The following is a 26,098-nucleotide window of genomic DNA, read 5'->3' as shown; positions in this document are numbered from 1 at the left end:
GGCTTTTATTCTCTTGTGGTCTGGAGTCTCTTAAATGGGAGGTACTTTAAGCTCTGGATAAGTCGAGGAGCAGACTGTTGCCTAGAGAAGAGAGAATGACACTGGAGACGAACAACTGGCTCTAGACTCCAGTCTGGGCTGTAGAGCAGGGCCTGGCACATTTTCTCTGTAAAGGGCCAGACAGTAAATACTTCAGGCTTTGAGAGCCAGCCATGCTCAACCCTGTTGTGGCACAAAAGCAGCCATATGTCAACAGATGAGTGGGGCTGTGTTTCAATAAAACTTTATTCATGGACACTGAAATTTGAACTCCACAAATTTCTAATGCATCATGAAATATTATTCTTCTTTTGATTTTTTCCAACTATTTAAAAACATTCTTAGTCACGGGTGTACAGACACAGGCAGCAGGCTGGACTTGGCCTGTGGACCGCAGTTTGCCCACGCTCTCCGGAGTCAAGGCCAATGGGAGGAGCGAACCTTTCCCTCTAGGGTGTCAGCTCAGCCTGGCGTGGGAAGAGATATATGAAAAGTGCTTCTCTATTGTACCACCTGTGTAATTTTGGGCAAGTTACTGGAGCTCTGTGTGCCTCTGTTTCTCCTTCCATAAAACGGGAATATGAAGAGTCTCTAGCTTGGAGGATTAAATGAGATAATCCATTGAAGACACTTAGAACAGCCTCTGGCACAGAGAAGTCCTCACTAGATATTAGCCGTCATCATTATGGTTATTGTCGTGGCTGATGCTGTACCTGGAATGCAGAAGGATGTGAAATCCCAGCAACTGTTGGGCACGTTTGTTTCTTCTGGGGAAGCAGTGATTCTGAGGGGATAATGGGGTTCCCTGGGTCCATCGCTGGGCCCTCCCAATCTGCTCATTCTAGAGTAGTGAGTGTTTAGAGCTGAAGAGCTCTCAGAGGCCTTCTAGTGCAACCTCCCGTTCAAGGAGGGAGTCTTGCCTGCAGCCTCCACTACAGAGTCACCCCCTCAGATGAGATTTCGACTGCACCTACCCTTGTTGAAAGTTCTGGAGGCACCCTTAGTTGCCTCCTGCCGCTAATCAGCACTTCCGTTCCTGGGCCTCAAGACCTTCCACCCCGACACCACGCCACACCCTGGCTGCCCTCGTGTCCCCCTCCTTCCTTCTCTATGTTCTCCTCCTCCAACAGCTATTGAACACTTGTAACTGGCTGGATTTGAGGTCCCTGGAGGCGGGCAACAGGTTTCAGCATCTTTGTTTCCCAAGCACCCAGCCCATGCAAGCATCCAATCAGTGTTTGTAGAATTGAATTGTACCTTTGTTCCCACACTTGGTTCTCATCATTTGCCCTTCTTCTAGACTCTTTCCATGTGCCAGATGCTTCCAGCTGCTGCAGCGTCCTAACCACATTCTCCTAAGCGCCCACAGCTCTCAGTGCCCCACCAGCAATTAAAGAGGGTTAACCAAAGTGCCAAAGAACGTACCAGGACTGGCTTGCGTGGGCTTCCACGTGACCCCTGCAACTGAAAGGGAGTGTTTATCTGGGCAGACAGGAAGCAGTGAACTCAGAGGATGACACAGCCAGAACCCAATGAGGTAAGCACAGAGGGGAGGAAGTAAAATTTTCCATTCCAGTTTAGCCATGACTAAAGTTGTCAGGAATGAGTGCAATAACTACGAATTTGAGCTGATTTGCACGGGTAAATCTCTGCAAATCTGGGCTTTTATTTCCCATATGTTCCTACTTCAGCTTTTATAAAACTTCAACAGATACAATTGCAGAAAAAATGATCCGAAGCATATTCAGTATATTTTTATTCATTTATTTGACAAACACTCGATAGTACATATTATCTGTCAGTTATCATTCTAAGAACTTTATATATAACCACGACACGATGCTGCCTTTCATTCATTTATTCATTCATTCATTCAATAAAAATAAATTGGATATATTCTGTGAAACTACATTGTGCTAAGAACAAAAAGGCCTAAGATACAGGTTTTTTTTTCTCTCATGGGTTCAGTGGGAGAGATAGACAAGTAAATCAATAACACAACGCCTGTCACAAGGGCATACACAGCATATATCATTTGTCCTGTGGGACCATGAGGAAGAGCATCTAACTTAGGCCCAAGTAAATGATGCTTAAACTGTGTCTTGAAAAGGGAGTGGGAGTAGCTAAGTGGGGAGGGGGCAGGGGCAGGAGCAGCCTGTGCTCAGCATTGAGGGAAAGTCGGCCTGAACCTCCAGAGAGCTGCAGCCGTATTCCACAAGCCTAGAGCACAGGGTGTGGGTCTGAGGATGATGAGGGGTCTCAGTCTGCTCAGGCTGTCATAACAAAATGCCGCAGACTAGGGGGCTTAAACAACAGAAATTTATCTTCTCACAGCTCTGGAGGCTGGAAGTTCAAGATCAAGGTGTCGGCAGTTTAGGTTTCTCCTGAGGTCTCTCTCCTCGGCTTACAGATGGCTGACTTCCCGCTGTGTCCTCACATGGTCTTCCTTCTGTGCAAGAATGTCTGGTGTGTCTTCTTCTTCTTATAAGGACACCAGTCATACTGGATTAGGAACCCACCCCAATGGCCTCATTTTCACTGAATTGCTTCTTTAAAGGCCCTACCTATCTCCAAATACAGTCCCATTCTGTGGTACTGGGGGTTAAGGCTTCAACATATGAATTTGTGTGTGTGTGTGGGGGGGTGCACTTCAGCTATAGGTCACGAGGAGGAGGGATCAAGTGGGGAGGCTAGTATGGCAGTTACTGGAATAGTCCGGTGGAAAAGTTATAGAAGGCTAAGTCAACGGGAGTAGGAGTGGGAAGGAAGCAAAAGATTCCTAAGATTTGTAGAAGGCAGAATCTTCAGGTGGAGACAGCCAATGGGCTAGGAGGACTGGGGTGGAGGGAGGAAGTGAGAGGGTGCAGTCTAGGGTGACTTCGAAGTTCTGGACAGAAGGATGGTGGTGCCTCCCTGGAAGGAGGAGCGTGGGAGACGGAGAACATCTGGAGGTGGGAGGATGACGATGAGGTGGAGGTGCTAGTGGAAAATCACAGGGAGAGTTCAGCAGGGAGTTGAGTATGTTGGTCTGAGAATCTGAAAAGAAGTCTGGCCTGGAGCTAGAGATCCAGAAATCATCAGCTTATATGTGGTCATTGTCGCCAAGGATTTGGACAAAGTCACTCAGGGAAAGGGAAGGTGGCCAAGGACAGAACTCTGGGACTCAGAAAAAGGAGTGGCCAGAGGAGAGGGAGGAAGACCAGGAGAAGACAGGGAGCTGGCACTGACTAAATGGGGGTCCACTGTGTGCCAGAGACCGTGCTGGATGCTGTGCTAGCATCTCACTGAATTCTTACAGAGTCCGCTGATGTAAGCATAGAGCACACCTTAAACAGCACTTTCCATGTGCCAGGCACCGCTCATAGTACTTTGCAGTAGCTCATTATATCCTCACAAACCCCACTATCTATACCTCAGGAGCCTGAAGCACACAGGAGTGATGTGCTCAAGGTCACAGAGCTCGGCTTGAACTCGAACTCAGGTGATAAGGCACCAAAGTCTGAGCTCTTAACTACATTGCTATTCTGCCTCACCCTGTATTGCACTAATTTTATAGATGAGAAAGTTGAGGATCAGAGAGGTTAAGAAATTTGCTCAAGATAACATGGCTAGTAAGTATCAGAGTCAGGTTTTAAACTAAAACCCTGGCACTTTCCCTATACTGTGCAACTTCTTCACAAGCTAAGGGAGGAGAGAATTGCAGGGACGAGTGTCGTCTAGTGAGACGAGAGCAGAGAGCATCTATTGGATTTGGCCACATGGAGGCCATTGGGGACTTAGTACGATCAGTTTCAGTGGCATGATGGGACAGAAGTCAGGCTGTAAAGTCTTGAAGAGTGAATGGAAGGCAAGGAATTTAGATGATTCTTTCAGGGAGTTTGACTATAGAGACAAAAGAGATGAGAAAGTAGCTAAAAAGAGAAGTGAGATGTAAAAATGTTTAAAAAATGATCTTTTGTTTGAGAGAGAGAAACCGGTAGACATTTGTGTGCTGACAGGAAATCCAAGAATGGGGGCAGTGGTGGTGGATTGATTTTCTGTCTGCTGTGAGTTTGGTTAATTTGAATCAGGATCTCTAAGTCTGACTAATTCGGGACCCCCAAAACTGAGGAAAGGAGCCAGTAAGCTGGTGATGTCACCAAAGCACAGTCACTCAAAGGGAGCATATAGGGATAGCAAGATCGTTCTCTTGCTTTGCTTTAACTGCAAACGTAACCACAGAATCACCAGTGGGTGACTGCTCTGCTACAAAAACTCTCTGAATTTAAATGGTAACATCATAGCTAAACTGTTAGCCTCACTTGTAACCTAAGAAATACAAATGTAAACAGTTATGAGGTCCATAGCCCTAGTACCAAAAATTTAAAGCCATGAGAATTCTCGGCTAGTGAGAAGACAATTTGGTGCCATTCTTTTGGAAAACAATGGTACTTGTTGCAAGAACCTTGCATATTGTCATATCCCTTGTCTCAATAATTCCATGTCTGAGATTTTGGATACAGAAAAAAATTAAAGTGCAAAGATGTTCATTGCAGCATTGTTTATTATAAGGAAAAACTGGAGTCAATTTAAAGACATCAAGAGAAAAGAAATATTTAGATAAACAATAGTACCTCCTCTTGATGGAAAATAAGATAGCAGCTTAAAATACTACTTACAAAGACAATTTTTGAAACATCATATGCATGTAGTGTTAAATGAGAAAAAGCAGAATGAAAATTCTACAGTATGAACACAACTGTGTAAATAAGCCTACAATATAAAAAAGACTGAAAATATCTTCACTAGTCTTGATTATGTTTGCCTGGTTGGTACTTTGATAAAGAAAAAGAAACTAAATATGAGAAGCTCTCTGTAGCTCTCCACTGATTAGCAATGTCTGACGTTACAATGAATGCTGTTTTTTTCCATTCACTTTTTCAGATCCTCCCCCTGCATATTGATAGTGTATAAATTACCCATAAAGAAATGCAGGTGTTTTACTGAAAATGCATCAAATGAAACCTCTAGATAACACACCAGGAAAGCATCTTTAAAATGTTTTTGTTATGCTTGACATCATTCTTCTCTACAAAACAAAGCACACTCATTTGGAAAATGCAGAAAAATTGTAAAATCAGAGAACTATGGAGAAGCAAAGAAAAATCTCATTTAATCCTTCTATTCAGATAAGAAATGTTGATATTTTATTGCAAAGAAAACAGATTTTGATGGGAGAGACTGCTATGTTCATCTCAACCAAGTGCATGTAACTCTGACATTAAACTCTGAGGCTACATTTTACCCTTCAACAAAGCCAAATCGTCCACAGACAGTGCAGGTTTAAGGGCGATCAACAGTTATTGAGCTCCATCTATATGGGACTGGGTGTGGCTCTGCGATGGACCTGCCCTCATTGACCTCACTAACTGGGAAAGCAACTTTTGGAGCTGCTGTTGAGAGTGTACTCCATCAGCAGATCAGAGACATGCTACAAGCAAAACATAACCAGATTTCAGCAACAAATCTGGACGTGCGCAAGAAGCCCAGCTGTGCTGATCTCTGCATTCCTCCCTGTTACCCAGGGACAGGACCATTTCCTCACCTCTGAATCTCCAGCAAAGCACTGGCCCTGGAACATAGCAGGTGCCCAAGAAACATTTATGGAAGAAAACTAAAGGCTGGAGTTCAAATTCCTAGCCTGTCACTTAGCAGCTAGATGCTCCCATCCACTTAGCTCTTGTTTTCGAGCTAACGATGTTCAAATTTCAATCATTACCCCTATCTTCTCTCCCAAACTTCAGACCCAGTAGTAACTAGCTGCCTCTTCAACTTTTCCCCTTGGATGTTCCATAAGTAGCCCAAAATCTACACCGTCTGTCTAGGTACCCAAGTGAGAGACTACATGTGTCTCTCTTCTCTTTGTCTCACTCTTCCCTCTTCCTTTTATTTGCTCATGAAATCCTGCTGACTTTAGTTCAAAAATGTCCCATATTCTTTCTGTCATCTCCATTCCCACAGCTGGTGTGTGAACTAGTTCAGAACTTCATTATATCTTACCTGGATTGTTACATCAATCTCCTAACTAGTCTCTCTGCCTCCAATCTTCTGTTTCAAAACATGTTCTATGTAATTATAACCAAAGGTATCTATCTAATCTCAGGCATAATTCTAACACTTCCTTCCTTCAAAACATTCAAAGGCTCCCTGTAGCCTTAAGAATCCAAATTCTTAGACAACTCAGAGGGCCCGTAACAATCTGGCTCCAACTTTCCTTTCTGGTCTCATTTCTTACAAAACTTACCTCTCTCACCTCAAATAGATGGTCTGTTTTAGCCATACAAAATTTCCTACTCTTCCCCAAATAGACCATACTTTCTCTCTTCACATAGACTGGTCTAGAATCTGCTCTCCCAGCTTCTTATTGATGGTACTCCTGAGAGCTCCTACCCTGTATGCAGAGCTCCAGCCCATTTGTCACCTCCTCAAAGAACCCTTCCTGGGGCCTCCCAGGTAGGGGTAACCCCTCTCTTGACCTTGCTTTCATAGCACTTAGTCCATACATCTATTATAGCTCTCACCTTGATTGGGTTGGTTTTTTTTTGGTACCTTCAGAGCATAAGGTGGTGCCTGGTGCATAGTGGTGACTATATCAATTTTAGGGGCGAGAACGAACACCCACGTAGGGTGTGATGGTCTAGCTCCTGGCATCACATCCCTCCCTGTGAACACAGCCCCAGCCTCTGGATCCTGCCTAGAGCCTCAGCCCACCCCACACCCATCCTCCGGGCAATGATCCTCAGGCTTCACTTTGTGAAAGAATCCTCTTGGATGCTTGTTTCACAGGCAGATCCCCCTTTCTTCCCTGCAAAAGATTGATTCAGTAGTGATCAATGCATGCTGGGTAAATTCGATTTATTCAGAGAAGCCCAGCAATGGGAATTGATCCTGGGGCAAAGGGACCTGTGTCTGGAGAAAGGATATGTGAATGGAGCTCTCATTTATATTCTGGGATTTAAATGAGACGCAATAGAAGGATTCTTCATTCGACTTGATTAAACCTATGCAAGGGTTCATGCTGGGGACACACAAAGACAAATTAAAGGTATTCTCTAAGTTCTACTCAATTATTAGGATCTGGCTTAGAGTCCTAAATTACAGTACTTCAGGAAGCCTCCCCAGCTCTTCAAAACCGCACTGGATTCTCCTCCCACAAATCCGGGTTTTTCTTCGGCAGAGCTTTTCATTCAGTGCACTGTAATTGCTGGAAAACTTGTTTACTCCTCTATCAGACCGCAAGCCAGGCAAGGGCAGGGGTTGAGTTTATTCTTCTAGTCTTGTCAGAATTTAGCTAGTTGTCTTTCTGCTAGTAGATGTGTGGGGAATAGTGAATTACATTGAATCAAACAGTCCTCCTTTCATACCTCAGGGGACCAAGCACATTCAGTATGTCCACAGAATGAGCACATGGCTAGCGCTCAAATGACTGACAAATGAGCATATTCCGGGACTCCAGGAGCTCAGCCTACTGCGGAGGCAGGGGAGAAGGGGGACTGCTGGGTCCCTTCTGTCCACACTACCCGGCACACTGCGGCCTGAAGCCCACCGTGCAGGAGAAGCAAGGAGACGCAATGCGATGAAACCCACAGGGAGTTCACAAAGGCTTTATGGGAAAGTGCCATGATGATCAGTGGAATTTCTACATGCAAGGGAATCCAGGCGAAGGAATCATGCGAGGAAAGGCTGAGAGGAGGGAAAATGCTGGGTATGATCTGGAGGGAAAAAAAGCAGAAAACTGAGGCTGGGAGGCAGGGGTTGGCATCTGGCTCCAACTTGGGGCGGAGCATAGGGGTGGGCATCCGAGGTCCAGCACTGCCTCGACGGCCCCGGGCCCCAGGTGGAGAGAGCGAGCGGAGGGACGTTCGCGTCCCTCCAATCAGGTGTCTTGGGCACGGGTGGGAGCTGTGCGCCCTCCACTCCCACCACTGGTCAGACCCAGGACCCCGAGGCGGACTGTCCCCACCCCGCTCCCGGCAGTGTCGGCCCTACAAGGGCGGGCCCAGCCCCGGGCGTGGAGCAGCGGACCCGAGGGGGATGAGTAACCCTTGGCTGTGAGCAGGCGCGGCCAGGCGAGAGCGCGCCACGTTCTGAGAAGACGGTAACTCGGCCGGAGCGTCTGAGGTCGTGCCCGAGGGCCGGGAGAGGCGCGGCAGCCGCACCCAGGGCGGATAAAAGGGCCGCGCGTGGCCGGAGCCGCTTTCTCCGCGCGGCGCCAGCAGCGCTCCTCGCGGGCCGGCGCGCACCTGGGCGGCCACCGCGCCCGCGCCGGGCCAGGCGGACAGACCGAGCCCGGAGCGGGGCGGATCGAGGCCGGGCGCCCGGCCCCTCTCGGGACCGTCTGGTGCCGGCTGGGACTGGCGGCAGAAGCGCCGACGGTAGGGGCATGGCGGGGGCGGCGTGCGCGCCGGCGGCCAGGCCGAGCCTGACCTCCATCTCGTCGGGGGAGCTGCGCAGCCTGTGGACGTGCGACTGCGAGCTGGCCCTGCTGCCCCTGGCGCAGCTGCTGCGCCTGCAGCCCGGCGCCTTCCAGCTGCGCGGCGACCGGCTCGTGGCGCCCGGTTCCGGGGAGCCGGCGCGCGGGGGCTTCAACGTCTTCGGTGACGGCCTCGTGCGCCTCGACGGGCAGCTCTACCGCCTCAGCGGCTACATCAAGAGGTGGGTGGCCTCGCCGCGCACCCCGGCCCGCCGCCTGGTCCCCGCAGAGGCCTCCACCCCGCTGCTGTCCCCGGGAGCCCTGGCTGGCCTCGCTTCCCGAGATCTGGCCTGGGGATCCCCCCCCCCAACAACCCCACTCCTTGGTGCTGCTTCTAGGTTTTTCTCTCCCCTCCCTGTCCTTTCTGCCCTTTGCACTGACATTTTGCCCCTGCCGCTTGAAGCCGCCCAGGAGGGCATCGGGGCAGGCGCGTGGGGGAGGGCAGGGTGGGGAGCCGTAACTGATGATTTTCCCTTTCTGGCTCCTTAAGTGGGTCAGATGAGCTCAAATTGGGGGCACACCCTTCGAGGGATGTTTACAGAGAAGAGAGACGCTCTGGCTTTAGTTTGAGAGCGGAGGAGGGAGAGGATGCTTGATTCTGTGCACTACCAGCAGACCCAGTGGAGAAGCGTGCAAAAGTTCAAAGTTTCCCATCTTTGGTCTCCCTTAGTTTTCAAAAAATAAATTAATTAACCGTGGCTGAGAAGGGAACAAAGTCTCGTCAAGTCCAACTCAGGGCCGTGTGGGCAGATAAGTTCTGGGAAAATAAGTGGCAATGAGTGTAGCTTCCAGGATCCTGGCGTGGAACTTGGGCCAAACTTAATTTGATAGAGGCTTAACTGCTGTGGCCAAAGCGCCTGACTTAGCCAAGTGGCCTCTTAGCCGACTTGAAGCCAGTAGGGATGTAGTCCATCTGTGAAGCAGGCTTCGATGTTGTGGGGCAAAGGAGGAGGGAGCCTGGCGCCTGATTCTACGCGGCCTCCTGTCTCCAGAGGTCACCCTGTGCGGGGGTGGGGAGGAAGGGGGATCTTATATTTGTGCTGCAGAACTGAGTGCCGGGAAGCGGGCAGTGCAGTCTCGAGTTTGATTCAGAGATGAGTAAGCAGGCCAGCTGTTAGGATATAAAACTTTGCGGCTGGGGAAGGCAGCAGCGCTGTGGCACCCTGTGGGGGGATGGAGCCAAGAAGGACAAGCAAACAACATGAGATGTTCAAAATGCCTCCTTCAAACCTCGCTTTTCCACACAAAGATAGTGAGGGGTTTGAGTGTCTGAAAAACCATTCCCCAGCAAGAATTTCTCCCTTTCTCAGTGAATTGAAAATTTCAACCCATAAGCAGGGGACTGTGGGAGGAACTGAGTTAGAAATCAGGTTTGCAAAAATTGATAAGGAAGATGACTTTTGTATTTGAGAAAAGAGTATGAAAAATAAAAATGTCCAGAATTAATTGAAGCTGTAGGTTAGCTTTTGACAGAGCTGGCTCCCCTAATCTTAGCAAACAGTGCTGCAAAATTTAAATGATTTCGAAGTCTGGTTGTTAAACTCTTGCTTTGAACACCTACGACACAAAAGAAAATTAAACAGCAGTGGTCCCCTGGCGGTTTAGAGTCCAGAATAAACAATGACCAGGTGGCAGACAGGAATCCACGAATACCGGGTTCTCGGTGTCTAAGCAGTCTTGTGAGGGCTTCCTACCCTGGGAAATAGCAAGGAGCAGCTGAGAATAATTTGGGTGATGGAGGGAACAATCTGTCTTTCTCTTAGGGGACATAAGAAGGCAGGGGAAGTAGGCTTTTATAACTGGGTGTGAAGTCCTGAAGGATGACTGGGAGGGCACCTGGTCTGAATGGAGAGAGCCTTCTAGACAGAGGGAAGATGGTTGTGGACAACAGCGAGAGGCTTGCCCTCGTGGATCAGGAGGGAGGAGCGCATAGTCAGAATTCAGACATCTGAAGGTGCTGCTCCTCAGATCTGCCAAGTTTACCCAGTTGTCTTCGGCTTTGGGATAGCGTCAAACTTCCTCTCTCAAAATATTGCTCCAAAGCAGTAGTTCAGTAATTCATTCCCTCCCTTCCCCACTTCCTTCCTTCTTTCCTTCAATAAATAAGCTCTGGCGAGTTTTACTAAAGAAAGCTTGGCATGATTTACTTTTTACTGGTCTATTCTGGCACACTTCTAAAGGTGACAGAATCACCTGGCCCAATGATATCCAGTGTGCCTACTCTGTCGTCTTTTCCACCTACTATGCCCAGTTCAATGTTGTTGTCACTGTAGACTGGGTGCCAGTTTGGGCCAACATGGCACAGTACTCTATTTCAGGTTTCCGTGAGGTCGGCAGTTGTTGGTGAGGTTGGCCAGCTCTGCGTTGCCTTGTCTATCATCTTCAGAGTCGGCTTGTACCCCAGCATGTACTTTCCACTTTTCATAATGAGTTGGGGCCTAGAGTTGATGGACTCCAGCAACTTTTCATCTTCTTTTTGGCTGCCGCATTCCTGCCTTAGGTGTGGGACAGCCCCCACCCAAGAGCAGCTGCCAGGTTGGCTGGGGAGCAAGAAAGGCAAAGTGATGATTCTCAATCATTTTGGACCATAGAGCTTTTGAGAATCATATGTAGAACTTCTCCCCAGAAATGTGGATACATGCCCAGTGTGGCTGACCATTCAAGTAGTTTATGAGATGCTTCGATTGAGGTTAAGAATCCTTGCTCTATTAATTAGTTTTTTTCATCCAACAAACATTTTTGGTGTGTGATAAGCCCACAGTGTAAGCAGGATTTCTTTTCTCGCCCTCAGAAGTGTGTGCTGTGGTTTTCACGAGGTCCTTTCCCAAGGAACCCTGAAAGGCTGAGAGCTATTCACCCTGGCATTCACATGATTCACTCGCTCAGATGACAAGAGGATGCTTCAGTGGCCCAACTGACTCCAGTTTGTCTTCAGATACTTGCACATTTTTCTAAATACGTCCCTAGTAAATAAACCTAAGGAAACCTAGGGGGGTGGGAAGGTTTCGCGATGGCTTTAAAGCTCCTGAGAGCCTGCTGTAAAAATATTTTTCTTACTTTGGGGGATTTATGGCAATATCTTTATTTTTATTTTGTTTTCTTTCAAGCTCGGGATTTCCATCCATATCACAAACACAACGTGCTCAGAATAACACACACACACACACAAACGCACACACTCCTACCTTTTTTCCTATAACACAGCCTCTTAGTGAGGTGTGATGGCAAGCGTTTGGCAAAGAGGAGCTCTGATTCTCTCTTTTCAGTGGTCCCCTCACATGGAAGAGGCTGCTTGGGTAATAAACATAAGTATGACAATCATAATGCTGGCTACTGATGTTGACTTGAGTCCCCGGAACGGTGTAAAGTATTCCACAGCTATTAGCTCGCAAAGGCTTACAAAATCGACACTATGGTTGTTTCCCCTTTTTACAGATGAGAAAATTAGGACTCAGAGAGATTAAGTAATTTACCTAAGTAGGAGGCTGCTGAGCAGGAGGGCCAGGCTTCCTGTTGCACTAACCATAAAGCCTGTGCTTTCAGCAGACCGCCTCGAAGCTGAAATCGTTCTGCCTTCCCATAGACAGCAGCAGCTTTCTCACAAACTTCCCCAGTCTACAAGTAAATAACTGCAATTACGTCAGCCAGTACGCATCTCATATAATCAGCCTAAAAGAGAAAATAAATCCAGAGGTTTTAAGGAAGACACTAAAACCAGAGATGTGACCTGCTCCTGCCCATATCCGAACAGCTGTTAGATGGGTGACAGTCACACCAACCTCGAGGTCAGCCTCCTGGGGCAGAGTGTGGGGAGAGGGGAGGACATTCATCCGGGTAGAGTAAGGACCCTGAGGAAGGGCTGGAACACACCGAGATTTCGGCTGGGGGAAATCTCACCTCCGCCCCGCAGTGGGAAGTGCTTGGCCTGTCTGCCCGCCAGACCCGCCTATTGGGAGCGACCCTGACTTGAGGCCAGGAGGTGTGGAAGCGGTCGCAGCTCCATATGCAGCACTGTCACCCTTGCTGCTGCTGCGCTCAGCGGGCTCTGTCCTGTCCTTGTCACTGGTCCTCCACCTTGGTCCCCATGTCTGAGTCTTGGATTTGCTAACCTGCTCAGGACAGCAGCCCCTTGACAGGACACACAATGATAATGATGAAGTAATAATCTTTCATGTGTTGAGCTATGACTTGAGGAGATTCGGTCTAGAGTAAGTGTGGACCAGCATGAGGGCCAGGATGGGACTGCCTTGGTTAGAATCCTGGTTCTGCTGCTTACTAGCTGAGTGCCTTGGAAAGGTTGCTTAATCTCTGTGACTCAGTCTCCTCAGCTGTCAAATGAGGATAGTAATACCAACAGCCTTATAGGGTCGTTGTTCAGAATTGGAATTTATAAAGTCCTTAAAACAGTTGTTGGCACATACTGATCACTTGACAAATGTTAGTTTACATTAGTATTAAGCAGCCCCATGAGCCAAGTGCTTCACACACATTATTTAATCTTTCAGCCACCTCATGGGGTACCTTTTGTTAGCCAGATTTTACAGGTGAGGAAATGAATCTCAGCAGGGTTAAAAACTTGCTGAAGTCACAGAGACAGAAGTCAAACCCAGACCTGGTGATTCAAAGCCACAAGCCATTGCTGCCTTCTCCCCTGCCTTCCTTCCTCAGGAATCTTGCTCAGGGCTGCCAGCCACACTCTAGTCTGCTTCCTGCTCTCAGCTCGCCTGGGCCAAATGCCTGCCTGTAGCCTGGATGTGGCCCCCCCCAGTTCCCAAGGCTTGGCTAAGCCGTGACTCCTCCTGGCGTCCCCATCTCCAACCATTGGCGGTGTGTTTGGCCTGACAGGACGATCCCTCCCCGAGTACCTGTCTCAGCTCGATGAATGGTTCTGACCCCAGGCCCTTCCTGCTTTGCTTCTTCTTATTTAAATAACTAGGACATAACTCCATGGAGTGTGGACACATGAATGCAGAGAACTCTGCATTCCTTGGGCGTTTGTGTGTTTGAATGATTGACTAGTTTGTAAGCCTCTGAAGGGCAGGGACCGTGTCTTAGACCAGTGCTTCTCAAACTTTAAATAAGCTCATCAGTCTCCTGAGGATCTGAGGGGCCTGGATTCTGCAGTTTTACATGCTCCCAGGTGATGCCAGTGCTGTTGGTTCAATGATTACACTTTAAGCAACAAGGTCTTAGACGTCTATGATTTCATATTGAAATGGTGATTTTCTTATCTATCTCCCGATAGACTGTATGCTTGTTGAAAGCAAGACTGTTTCCTTTCTCATCTTTGTGAGATGTCCCCAGAGCCCAGCACATGGTAGATGTTTAGGAAATGTTTTTTGCATGAGTGAATAAATGAGTGAATCATTCCATGCCCCGTCACTGTGTTTCACACACACTGAGCATCAGTAATTGATGAATGAATAAATGAGTGAACATGTGTATCCTTGATTCAAGTCACAGACATTAGAGTGACAAATCTGAAAATTGTGTGTAATCTCACTGGAAGAAGGAGGGAAGGAAGTGAAAGAGAAGGAGCTGTTTGAGATCTTAGGGTAAAGCTCTGCATGACGCTGTCAAGTTCCCACTGGAAACACAGCAGGGCCATCCTGCTTGCTCCCAAGGGCGGAAAGTCCTGCAAGCTTGTGTTTAGTGTCACAGCAAAGGATTATGAAAGCTGTAAGCAATTTCTGGGTCTTCTACACAAGGACTATTACAATCTATGATCTTCTTTTTCTCTGCTCCACTCTCCATATTTTTTAAGTGAACACACACACACCCTCAGCTGGAAGCCATGGGTTTGAATTCCTTTTTTTTGTGTGTGAGGAGATCAGCCCTGTGCTAACATCTGCCAATCCTCTTCTTTTTTTTTTTTCCCTGAGGAAGACTGGCCCTGGGCTAACATCCGTGCCCATCTTCCTCCACTTTATATGGGACGTTGCCACAGCACGGCTTGCCAAGCAGTGCGTCGGTGCGCGCCCAGGATCCGAACCGGCGAACCCCGGGCCGGCGCAGCGGAGCGCGTGCACTTAACTGCTTGCGCCGCCGGGCCGGCCCTGAATTCCTATTGTATTTGAGCGTTAGACTGTCAGAGCCAAGGGAAATTTGGAGCAGCTTTTCAGATCATGCTACAGATGATGTGAAATCTGAAGGAACCTCTGGAGGAAGGTAGGCATGTTAGAGGGTGGGTGATCTTTCAGTCACTCCTGATTTGCTAGGAGCAAAAATACAAAGTTCTTTCTTGGTCTCATCTTTCAGATATTGCACTTGTTAAGCTGTTCCCTTTAGCCTTCCAAACTGAAAAGACGAGGAAAGAAATTGGAACAAGGAAAGAGAAACTCTTGCTCCTTATTTTTCAGGTATTCATATTGTCCTTGTTACCTGTTAACTGAAATGAACACAGCCCTGGTTGTGTATCAGAATCTTACAGAACTTGACCCCATGGCCAACAGAGTTGGCCAGGATTACAGACACTAATAATGTTTTTGGAGCATCCACCATGGGCCCAGGTACATATGTCTACATTACTTGCACTGCATTCAATCATCAAATGGAAGGCAGTACTGTTATCCTTTTACAATGAGGGTACAGGTTCAGACGGGTTAGGAAACTCACTCAAGGTCACAGTGAGTTGTGGCTCTGGGACTGAGTTCACACAGCCAGTCAATTAGGACATGAATTAGATCTTTTTATTTCAAATCACTATGCTTTCCACCACATTGTTCTGCCTTTCAATCTTTGGATTGAAGCCAGGCATAGAAAGTTTCAGCCTAGAAGCGTTTCAGAGGCAGGGTAAAAGCACTGAAGAGATGAGGCTTTAAAGGAACTATCTTAACCTGTTTGCTTTTCATCCCTAATGATAACTTCAGCAAATATAATAAATATCTAGTATACAGAAGCAATATTTGCATTAGTAATTCAGAAATATGCACGATTAAAGATGAAATAACTAGTCCCTCATGTGGTCTAGTAAGGCTCTTCTTAAAATAAAACCAGTGATTGAATGTCAGGTACTTAAATATTTGTGAGACTTAACAACTAGGTCCTAAATCTTTTTGTATGTTTGTGACTTACATAACGAAATTTTGTAACAGTGAATTCCAAAGGAATCCTCACATTTGTGTATTTTGCTGGAATTTTGAGGTGTTTAACAATTGGACCATAACTGGGCGGCTGGGAATGGATGAATTACGGAGGTATTTCTTATTTGTGACCTGGTTTAAATAGCGAGTTTATTACGCAGGGATCTTGCCACAATCTCTTGTCTGTAAATGCTGTTATCAGAGCCCTCATATAAGCAGCATTTTCACACATCTGTGGCATAGTGATAACTGACATGCTCTGTGATGATGTTTACAGCCCTGTTAAGATCCTAAAAGTGCCTCTAAATCATCAAAGGAAGGTTAAATTATGTTGAGCATAGTCTTATTATTCAGGGCATCTTATTAAATTCAGACTCTAAAAGGGATGAGTTATGTATAGGTTATGCATTAAACTCAATATGGGACTATCCAGAAGCCCCCCACCCTCTGCCCAGTCCGCCTTCTCTGATCACGCCAAATGACAGCTCTTTGCGCCCTATACCATTCAAAAAAGTCTTCCACAGGATTCTGGGGGAAACGGATTATTTTCCCAACCACTGATCATTTCTAAGTTGAGATTTTCATCTTTTTATTACTGATGATACCCTCAATCAGATATCAATCGATTTTGTAGGCAGAGTCAAGTATTGCACTGTCATTTGTGTCATCAGAATAGTAATCAAAACTGCAGATTTTCTGGGTGCACTGTACACAAATGCCATGTGAACGCCTGGAGAATGACAATCAGACTATGGATATTGAGATAGCAGAGGAATTGCCTCGAGGAAAATATTAAATGCTTAAATGACTGTAAATTAACTCCCTGATAAACAAGTGGGAGAATGTGAAGATCTCCCTGGGATGGATCACAGGGGTACCTGACTCCCTCCCGGCGTCACACGTCTATCTTTTTGATGTTTCCTCCAATCAGACTTGTTCTTTTCTTCTGTTGCTGCAAGAGTTTTCTTCCCCTTTGTTCCCTCCGCATCTCTCCCAGCATGCCCTGCAACCACAGACCTCACCCCCTTCCCACCCCACTCCTGCCTGCGTGCACCAGGTCCTTGGCAGCTGAATAGATGGATGGCAGAGGGGGTGGGAGAGCACAGGCAACCCAGGTACTGCCACCCTTCTACCCCATCCCCACCTCCTAGGCCCTGAGCTCCTCAGATGTGAGAGGACACAAGTGAATGCCTACCTGGTGCCCAGTGTATAATCGGCACTTAATGAATGTTGTTGACTGAGTGAATGAGAGTGAATAAACCCCGCAAATGGTGGTTCCCTCTCCTTCATTCACTGCTTCCTCTCTCCGGCATCTTTTGGCAGTTGGTCAACTGGGACAAAGAACAAGAAAGTCCCCTCTCTGCTGACATGGAACACAGTGCCACTCCCCTTCAGGTGCCCACCTCGCCCCATTCTCACTCCACACTGTTGTGCCCAGGTGAGGGCGAGGGCGGGGTGGGATGAAGGAGGACATACAAACCCCTGTCTGCATTATCTTACCTGGTCCATCCCCCAGGTCCCTGCCCCTTCTCCATTCCCACCCTCTGCTCCCTTCTCCTGCCCTCCTCACCCACGCCCCCTGAACATCACCTGCACCCCCGTTCCTTCTCTGGAAAGCACCAGTCCTGTGTCCGCCTCCCCACCCCAGGACCAGCCCCGTAACCACCCCCAGTGCCCAGGTTGGGAGGTGGAGACCACATTAAAAGCCTGGTAAAACAGAAGGCAGGAAGCATTTTAGAGGCTCCATCAGGGGTCAGGTTTTAAAAGCTCTCAAAATCAGGTCTGACAATCCCAGAAAAAAGATAATGACACAGATTCCTAAGAAACCAAGCTGGGAGACTGAGAGCGGAAGCTGCGTTTCTCTGACTCCGGGGTAGATACTCTCCCACGTGCTCTTGACCCGTGCCTGGGTCGTGGTCTCGTAAGCAGGTTGTGGGAAGTGGGCTCTGGGGAGGGAGCTGAGAGGACGGTGTGGCCACGGCTCCCTGCAGTGGGGCTCTCTCCAAGGCTGTGATTTTCATGTCGGGCACTGGAAGGACAACGAGCCAGAAAGAAACACTCGAGCTGTCTCTGGCCGTGACTAGATCTAAGAAGTAAGCACTGCGGTGTCGCACAAGCAGCCGTGCTGTCAGCCGGGCCAGCCCATTCACTCCGTGCAGATGCTCACAGCTGCGCCCGTCAGTGGGGAACCAGCTCCGTGTCGAAGAGAGACTGTGGCAGGAGCGTCCTGCAGCCTGCTGGATGCCATTCAGCCTGCCTGTGGCCATGCGGCATCTGAGCTCGGGTTTGGTTAGAAAATTAGCCACTTCTTGAAGGAAGCTAAATTGTACATGGATCTGTCTTGTTATCAACAATGTGAGCAGAGACATAGAAAGACTGCTTGGAAAATTTGTAGAGAAAGCTGACATGCTGGATGACAGAGTCAAAATGCAAAAGATCTTCCCAGGCTGGAATTATGAATGAAAACTCAGGAAGCGAAATTTCATAGGGCCCTGGGCAGAAGTCCAGCATTAGTTTTGTTTTTCTTTAATTGCACAAACTCAGGATCAGAGAGATGGGAATTAGTTCATATCAATATTGGTTGATTGTGTAATCTATGGAGGGGGCTGGGTTTATTTTGAAATTAGAGAAAGGAAGAGGGAAAGAGAAGGAAAGGAAAATTTCAGACCCACCAGTAAGACAGGATGACTGCACTGGAGAGGACCCAGCTAATTCCACTTAGTGAGTGTAATTCATTCTAGCCTAGAGAGACATAGAGCCCTTATAGCTTCAAATGAACTCTTATAGCCCAAAAGATAGATGGTACTGGTCATCATCTGGTAAAGGCTGCCCCTGAGAGCCAGTTGTTGGTGCCAGGCCACCCCAAGGACAATGACCACCTTTAGGTTACACGTTGATCTCTCAGCCAACCAGGGGAGGGGCATTTATTTAGATGGTACAAAATATGACTGTCTCCGAAAGAACACATTTTAGGGGACTTCCCTCAAAGGATCTATGGACATGGCAGGCACCTGTCCAGTACATCCCTTTCCTGACTTAGATGGGAGGGTACAATAAATTTGCAATTATCTCTGCTTTTTTCATAGATATGTGGAACTGACCAACTACTATGATTATAAAGACTACAGGGAGACTATATTGAGCAAACCAATGCTGTTCTTTATTAATGTGCAGACCAAAAAAGACACCGCAAAAGGTAGGTGTATAAATATTTTTGATTTGGTTCTGCCTTGCTGGGCTGGGGACTGTGGCCTGCTGGTGAGGTAGAAGTTGGGCATGGAGAAAGTAGGGTGAGGGTCAGCTTGTGACAAGGCTGTGAGAGAGAAGCCTGTTGGGTAGGCTGTCTGAAGCACAGCACAAGCCTGCAGAACAAACCTCTAAATGAGCCTGGGGCAGAAGCCATCTGTCTCTGGGCTTTGTTTTCTACTTCCTGTCTAGGCAGGAAGTGATTGGACATTCTGAGCCTGTAGGAGTTGCAAAAATGGAGTCATGAAGCTGATGATATATAATACTGTCTACCACATATCAACAAACACTTAGGTATGCAAGACGTGCTCTGTCATTAATTAAGGCTTATCATCCAAATGAGAACATTTGTGAGCATGACAGGAGGTACTGTTAACAATTATGCTGAGACAAAGGTGTACACTGGGACTGACCCAGGCAAATTAGGATGCATGGTCGTCCTGCCCATGAGGGACTTATACTGTCCTCATTTTACAGATGAGGAAACTAAGAAAAAGGAAACAAATAGCAGTTGTAGATGCTTTTATGTTTCACACTATGGCCTTTGAATTTCAATTTTAGACATATCTCTCTATTGTTTCTTCCAAGAAATGCCGTTAACTGATAACAGCTATATTAACTCAAATTCCAATAGGAAAAGATCTCAGTTTTCCCTTCTTCCTGCTGCTCAGAGTAATATGTGGAGACAGTTATGGGCATAGTATTCTGTGAGAGGGAGAATTTCTTAAACTTACCTCTAATTAACATTCTTAAAATGAGTCCAAGGTAACAAGAAATGATCTACAAATTCCAAATAGATTTCCTCAAACATTCACTCTCATTCAGATACGTGGAGCTGACTCTCTGCTCCTTTCATTCAGAATCATTCAGATCCTTTGCTCACTTCACAATTCATAGTCACGACGCTCTCTCGGCAGGAGGAGCAGGAGCAGAACACGAGAACAAGCAATGCTCGTTAGAGCATCTGAGCCCATGTTGTTACTTGGCTTGTTGATGAGCAGAAAGCCAGAGAGTTCTCTAGGAATGTAATTCACAGATGTATCAAGTACATCTCCTGCGTTGTCCATCTCTCAGGAGGAATCTTAAGAAAGAATAAGAGCCCTCTCCATTTTAACATTTTAATGAAAGAGCAGGGAGTGGTTCAAGGAGGTATCTGTGGGCGGCCTACAAAAGGTACGCAGTTGTGCGACAAAACTATTGTGGAAGCAGGCACAGAAACCCAGTACTGGTTGCTTGTGAGGAAAGCCAGGAAATGAAGAGATTCTATGATACAGAAGCTTAAGATGGTCAAGTTTAAATTATGAAAATTGTGATTAAGGCAACACGTCCAGACCTGCTGCTATTCTAAACTACACTTTTGTGCAAATTAGAAAAAGCCACCATTAACTCAAGACAATTTACTAATCCTTCCCAGAAGTTTGTCGTAATATATATACAAATAGATGCTGTCTGTGAATGTGAGTGGCCTCCTCTAGAGTTTGCAGTGCACAGTCTGCCCAACCATTACAACTGTGGAGTGTGGCGGCCCTGAGTGAGCCTAAAGGTCTTGATTTTCTTTGTGTAAAAGTTAATTTAAGGTGTCAAATAACTTACTTGCCTTGTTTATCTCTTATTTCAAAGAGGATATGGGGTAGTTTATATCTAAAGTGCCCAAAAAATAATTTGGGAGAAAGGAAAACTGGGGTAGGAGAAATAATTGAATAAGGTTAGTGCAAAGGTTAGTTCAAAACGTATTCCTCAAGGATGCAATGCTTGTTATTGGTGGACCACAGGTTTGGCGCTCAAAGCCAATACAAAATGTTCAGTTCTCAAAATCACACAATGGCTGGTTCATGGCCTTTGAACAGAGGGTGACAGTCTGTGTTATGGGTCTCCCTAGAAAAATTGCTTGAGTAATGAAGGCTGTGGACCTTGATTCCAGGGGCTGGAAAAGTCAAGAGGTTGTTGGTTAATAATATTTCAAATTTCTTAATGAGTAAATAACCTTCCCTTTGCTTAGATTATGTAGAATTGGACAGAATTGGATTTAAGGGATTACCAAAAAAAACAAAACAAACAATAACGACAAAAACAACTGTCTGCCAGGACAGAGACATGGTACTATTTGAACAAGGGGAGGGACTTCTCTTCTTGTGTGGGGTGGGGCATGGGAGGAAAATCAGTCTCAAGGTGCTTTGATCCTTAGAACCCTAGACTAGCCCTTTGGCAGAATGAATGCCAGGTCTCTGGGGAGGATGGGGAGAGATGGGAGGGACAGAGGAGGGCATGAGGCCGCCTCCTTCCCTGGACTTTGCTGCTTTCCTGCTTTGTAGATGAGGAAGTGTTGGTGAGAGCCAAGCTGCAGTTTAAATATCCAGCGAGGCAGTGATGTGAGAACCAGCCAGCTCAATTTTTCACTTTAGCTCCCCATGCTGGATGCACGCGGTGGAGGCTCAGTTCTCCTCTGTGATAATTATAGAATGGAACTCTTGGTTTCTGAGACGCAAACTGAGTGACAAACTGCAGCCTCGGGGGAGCTGATTTTCTAACCTACTTTTACAATATCCCAGAGCTTCCTTCAAACCTGCAAAATTCTCGCAGATATTTCTAGAAATCTGCTTAGGCTTTGCAGCGAGGGTGTTAGGGAGTGGCAAGGGAGGTTATAAATAAATAAAATCTCCAAATAAGATGGGAATCACTGCTTTATCAAATACAAGAAGCATGTGTAAGTCACACACGCATACTTCTTTTTGAATTCTGCTTCCTAATTTCTAGAAAGGACGTATGCATTTCTTGTGAACACAAGGCACCCCAAGATAAGAAGACAGATAGAGCAAGGGATGGACATGGTCATTTCCTCAGTGATTGGAGAAAGCTACCGGCTTCAGGTAAGCTTCAGCCTCTCTGAATCCCGGGCTGCCAACCACATGGAGAGGGGTCTGTGTGTTTCATGCAAGGACCCAGGCCCTGGACCGTAACTGTCACTTAACTGTACCCAGACGTGTAAGTTCTCTATTACTCCATTATCACCACCAATAAAATGAACTTAGTTTCTAGCAACTTATTAGAAATGGGGTAAGAATCAATGTAAATTTGACCAAGTAATTCAAGGTCTTTAGATGGAATATGATGCAAATGCAAAGGTCTGTTTAAAAAAAAATAAAGGGAACAGTTAAAAAATATCTGTCAGAGTGAAAGAGAAATAAGGGGTGTGATATTTTGGTTATATGGGCAGTTAATTCTACAATATAATTCTATAATAATATATACTTCTATAATATAACATTATATTTATATCCATGAAATTAATGAAATGCTTCTCTCTCTTTCAGTTTGATTTTCAAGAGGCAGTAAAGAATTTTTTCCCTCCAGGAAATGAGGTGGTTAATGGAGAAAATCTAAGCTTTGCATATGAATTCAAAGCTGATGCATTATTTGATTTCTTCTATTGGTTTGGGCTCAGCAATTCCACTGTAAACGTGAATGGAAAAGTTCTGAATTTGTCAAGTACAAGCCCAGAAAAGAAGGAGACAATTAAATTGTTTCTGGAGAAAATGAGTGAACCTCTAATCCGAAGGAGCAGTTTCTCTGACCGAAAATTCAGTGTAACTTCCAGAGGTATGTTGACAATTCTCCAGTACCTCAGCAGGGTAGTTCAATGAAAGTGGAGAGTAAAGTCATGGGAGAGGAGAGTCCATTAATTGAAAAGGCAAGGCCTCTTAATAAAGGGGAAATATCATGTAATTCAGAAAGTAAGAAGTGAGAAATGTCTATTACCAAAAAGAAATCTAATGACTTCTCCTTTTAGGCTTCTTAAAGTTTTCTGACATAGCAATTATATTGTGCAGCGCACCCAGAAAATAATTTTAAAATATATTATTAATTACATATTAATACTCATTCAAATATTATTAATAATTTAAATATTGTGAAAGAATGATGCTTTCCTTATGTGCATATTCTGGGCAACAGAATGTTAACTAAAAGTTCAATTCGGGGAGGAATCTGCTTGGTGGAGATATCTATCTTTAACAATGTTTGAAAGAGTTCTCCAGAGTTTGTAAGACCGCAAAAGAATAACTCTTGAGAATGCTTCACTTAACAAACTACAGATCATATATGGTGGGTTCTAGATTTTAATATCCAGTGCCTCCTCCCCAGGAGTTGGCGAGACTTTTCAGTCTGCTGTGGCTGTGACATTGATCAGGTCTCATCTGGATTTGTCTTCTGCTGCCCATTCTCTGTCCGTGCTGGTTTGGGCTGAGAAAGCAACTCCCTTGAACCAGGACTCTCGCTGCTAATTGCAAAAACAAACAGACACCAGTCTCTATGAACTTGCAGTTTTCAAAAAGTTTAGATGTAAAACACAGAGCCCTCATTAATTGCATTTAATGACAGTTGTTGCTTTCTTCCAATGTTTATAGAAAAAATGCTTACTCCTAGCTATTTCTTGTGGAAGTAGTCTGTCTGTCTGTGTCTCCCTCCTCCTCTTCTCTGCCCCTCTCTCTCTCCTTCCTCACTCTCTCCTCCACTACCTCTCTCTCCCTCCCTCCACGTTGCTTTAGCTTTCTCTGTGTGGGTGTGCCTTACACAGATGTTTCTGTGCTTTGCTCCATTGCAGCCATGCGGGGGGATTATATGCTCATCTCTTTGGGGGAAGATTAACTTGCCCAGTTGCAGCAAGGTCCCAGGTGCCGGTCCTTCCTGGGACACCCCTCCAGCCTCACCCACTGGCTGCAGCAGCCTGGGCAGAGTTTTACTGTTTCACCATCACTCACTCTCTGTCACATAGGCTGCCTGGGGTGTCCACTGCCATCATGGAGACACTGAAGAGCCTGTGAAACTGGACAGTGCTTCCTTTCAGATTTACCCTGAGCCAGCCCTGGGGCCACTTCCACTGCAGAGCACTGGGGAAGGAGTCTTCCAGGCCGACCTGAGCTGTCAGTGTGCATTGCAGATGATGCAGCCGAGATGCATCAGCTGCCTTGGCAGGCAGGCCGAGCCCGGCCTCTACAGGCTCTGTCCCAGTGAGACAGCGCAGCTCCACCGGCCTCTCAAAAACTGCCCTCTGTCCTAGGCATCTACTCCCCACGTGGAGGCCTTTTGTCATCACGTGAGAAAGAGTACGTGCAGCTTACTGCAAATCCACTCTGGCCCGGGGAAAAGCAAATGACAGTCCGTGTCCTCATGGTGAACAAAAAGCAGCACTTTTCTCTTTAGCTTTTTGAGTGTTTCTGAGGAAGCCAGGATTCTCGATTAATTATTGAAAAGGTGACATAGCATGTTGTACGAGTTTTAAAGGCACTGTTGGTGTTTGTTTTTGTTTTTTCGGTGGTGGTAATAATGCATGCTTTGTTGACTTTTTTCAGGTTCACTAGATGAAGTTTTTAACTGCAGTCTGTCACCCAGATCATCTCTGACAGAGCCTCTTTTGGCAGAATTACCATTTCCAAGTGTTCTGGAATCTGAAGAGACACCCAACCAATTTATCTGATTGGATTGAACATTTTGCAGTTACTCCTACACTCCAGGCCTGTGCCAGAGCTGAAGGGCGAGGGGACGAGAGGAGGCAGGAGGCGGGCACTTCCACCCCCTTGTCAATCCCTCTGCTCCTCCTTGGCATCTGTGGGGGGCTCCAGTCTTCCATTTCTGGGGTGATGCCCTGGACATGCATCATGGAAATGCTGATGCAGCTGACTTCAGGACCGGAGGGCTTTGGCCCCATGGCCGCGGGGTATCCTCTCCTTTTAACACTTCTCCAAAGAGGCAGAGGGAGCGGCAGAGTCCTGTCACCCTGCACACTTGTTTAGTGTGCTGGCATCCTGGGAGTCTTCCTGGCAGCTGTTACGGGAGCAGTCTGACCTGTGAGGCTTCAGAAATCAGGGTTTGGCCCTCAGCTTGGGACCTCCTTGTCTGAACCCAAACCCAGCAAGCGTGGGGTCAGCAGTGCTGTTCCCTTGCAAATCTGGCTGGGCAGAAAGCCTGGGGCTGCTTTCCCTGGAAGGCAAGCCTGTTTCTCCTCCTGCCTGTGGAATACCGTAGGAGAAACACTGGAGGTAAGGTCTGCTGGAGGACTGACCAGGTTGATAGGATGGTCACCCTGTCACCCCCTGCCTGAAATTTCACCTCCCTTGGCCTCCCTCTTAACAAAGTGGCCTGTGTAGAAAGAGGCCAGGCGATGCGGTATCAAATAGCGACAGAGGAAGGATAATGCATACAGCAGTGTCCTTTTTATTGAAAGCACATTAATGTCAGTTGGATATTTTAAATAAGCTTTTAGCAATCCTAATGCTAAAAGCAAAATAGAAGAAAGCTATTACATTACCATAATACATTGTTACATCAATACATTTTTTCATCCCATAGCTACAATGGAATTCCTCAAAAAGAAAAAAAAAAATCATCCTATCTACATATAAAAACCTGCATGAATAAATTGCTACATATGCTTATAATGAAGAAGATTTATGGGTCCTAAGTATAATTTTTCTATTCTTTTTAAAAAAAGTTCCTGTGTTATACATTTTGATAGCACTATTGATTGTCTTTTCATTTATATTTGAAATGTTATGTACTATCTTTGTGCAATTAAAACTTTTCTTAGCATTCAACATAGAATTGATCAGATTTGTGACCAAATGTCTTGGTCTAATCTTGGACCAGTCTTTCCATTGTGGTTTGCAGGTGGGATATTTGCCTTGTAACTTACTAAATTACAATAAGAATTGTAGTTTTCACAGCCACTTTCTCAAGAAGAGCCTGTTGAAGAACAAGTCTATGAAGTATTTGGAGAAAAGAAACAAAATTTGATACTGATGTTTCAGGAAAGGGAAATGCTCCTTAATAACAGAAGAGGATAAACATTTTTTATTTGACTCAGTGTGAAATGAAGAGTATTATCAATAAAACAAGTTTTACACCAGTGCAAACAAACCGTAGGTGGATATCAAATATTAAATACTTCCCAAAGGAAATAGAAACTCTTCACCAAAACTGACAGAGAAGATTTTTTGAAAGTAGCTAAATGGAGAAAAATCATCAGTAATCACTCCAGGAATGAACTAGAGATCGGGAAAGTGTCTTTTGTCATTAAAAACTTTTGTTCAGTTGACTCTGGACCAAATGCATTCACTCATTCAGTATTCACTCAGCAAAGTTTTATCAACTGCCTACAAGGAAATATACACTGTGCTAATGTATTTTATTAGTAAATGTCACAAAGAAGTGATATCAGGCAATC

At 46.1% G+C, this 26,098-nt stretch overlaps 1 protein-coding gene across 1 annotated transcript; it reads left to right on the top strand.

The window, feature by feature from the left end:
* Positions 1-8,323: 8,323 nt before the first annotated feature.
* Positions 8,324-25,462, top strand: MEDAG (mesenteric estrogen dependent adipogenesis). The gene is made up of 5 exons (XM_004435302.3): positions 8,324-8,733; positions 18,720-18,829; positions 21,634-21,746; positions 22,191-22,476; positions 24,228-25,462. The coding sequence occupies exons 1-5, from the start codon at positions 8,462-8,464 to the stop codon at positions 24,350-24,352; spliced, it is 906 nt and encodes a 301-aa protein (XP_004435359.1). The 5' UTR covers positions 8,324-8,461; the 3' UTR covers positions 24,353-25,462.
* The last annotated feature ends 636 nt before the right edge of the window (positions 25,463-26,098 follow it).

This window comes from Ceratotherium simum, chromosome 10, assembly GCF_057802395.1.
Source record: "Ceratotherium simum simum isolate JZ-2026a chromosome 10, ASM5780239v1, whole genome shotgun sequence".
NCBI lineage: Eukaryota > Metazoa > Chordata > Mammalia > Perissodactyla > Rhinocerotidae > Ceratotherium > Ceratotherium simum.
Note: the sequence above shows the minus strand (reverse complement) of the source record. Positions and strands in the feature narration are given on the sequence as shown.

Coding starts and splice junctions, on each gene's coding strand:
- MEDAG (XM_004435302.3), top strand. CDS start 8,462: ATGGCGGGGGCGGCGTGCGCGCCGGCGGCCAGGCCGAGCCTGACCTCC. Junction 8,734..18,719: donor CTCAGCGGCTACATCAAGAG/GTGGGTGGCCTC, acceptor CTTTTTTCATAG/ATATGTGGAACTGACCAACT. Junction 21,747..22,190: donor GAGAAAGCTACCGGCTTCAG/GTAAGCTTCAGC, acceptor TCTCTCTTTCAG/TTTGATTTTCAAGAGGCAGT.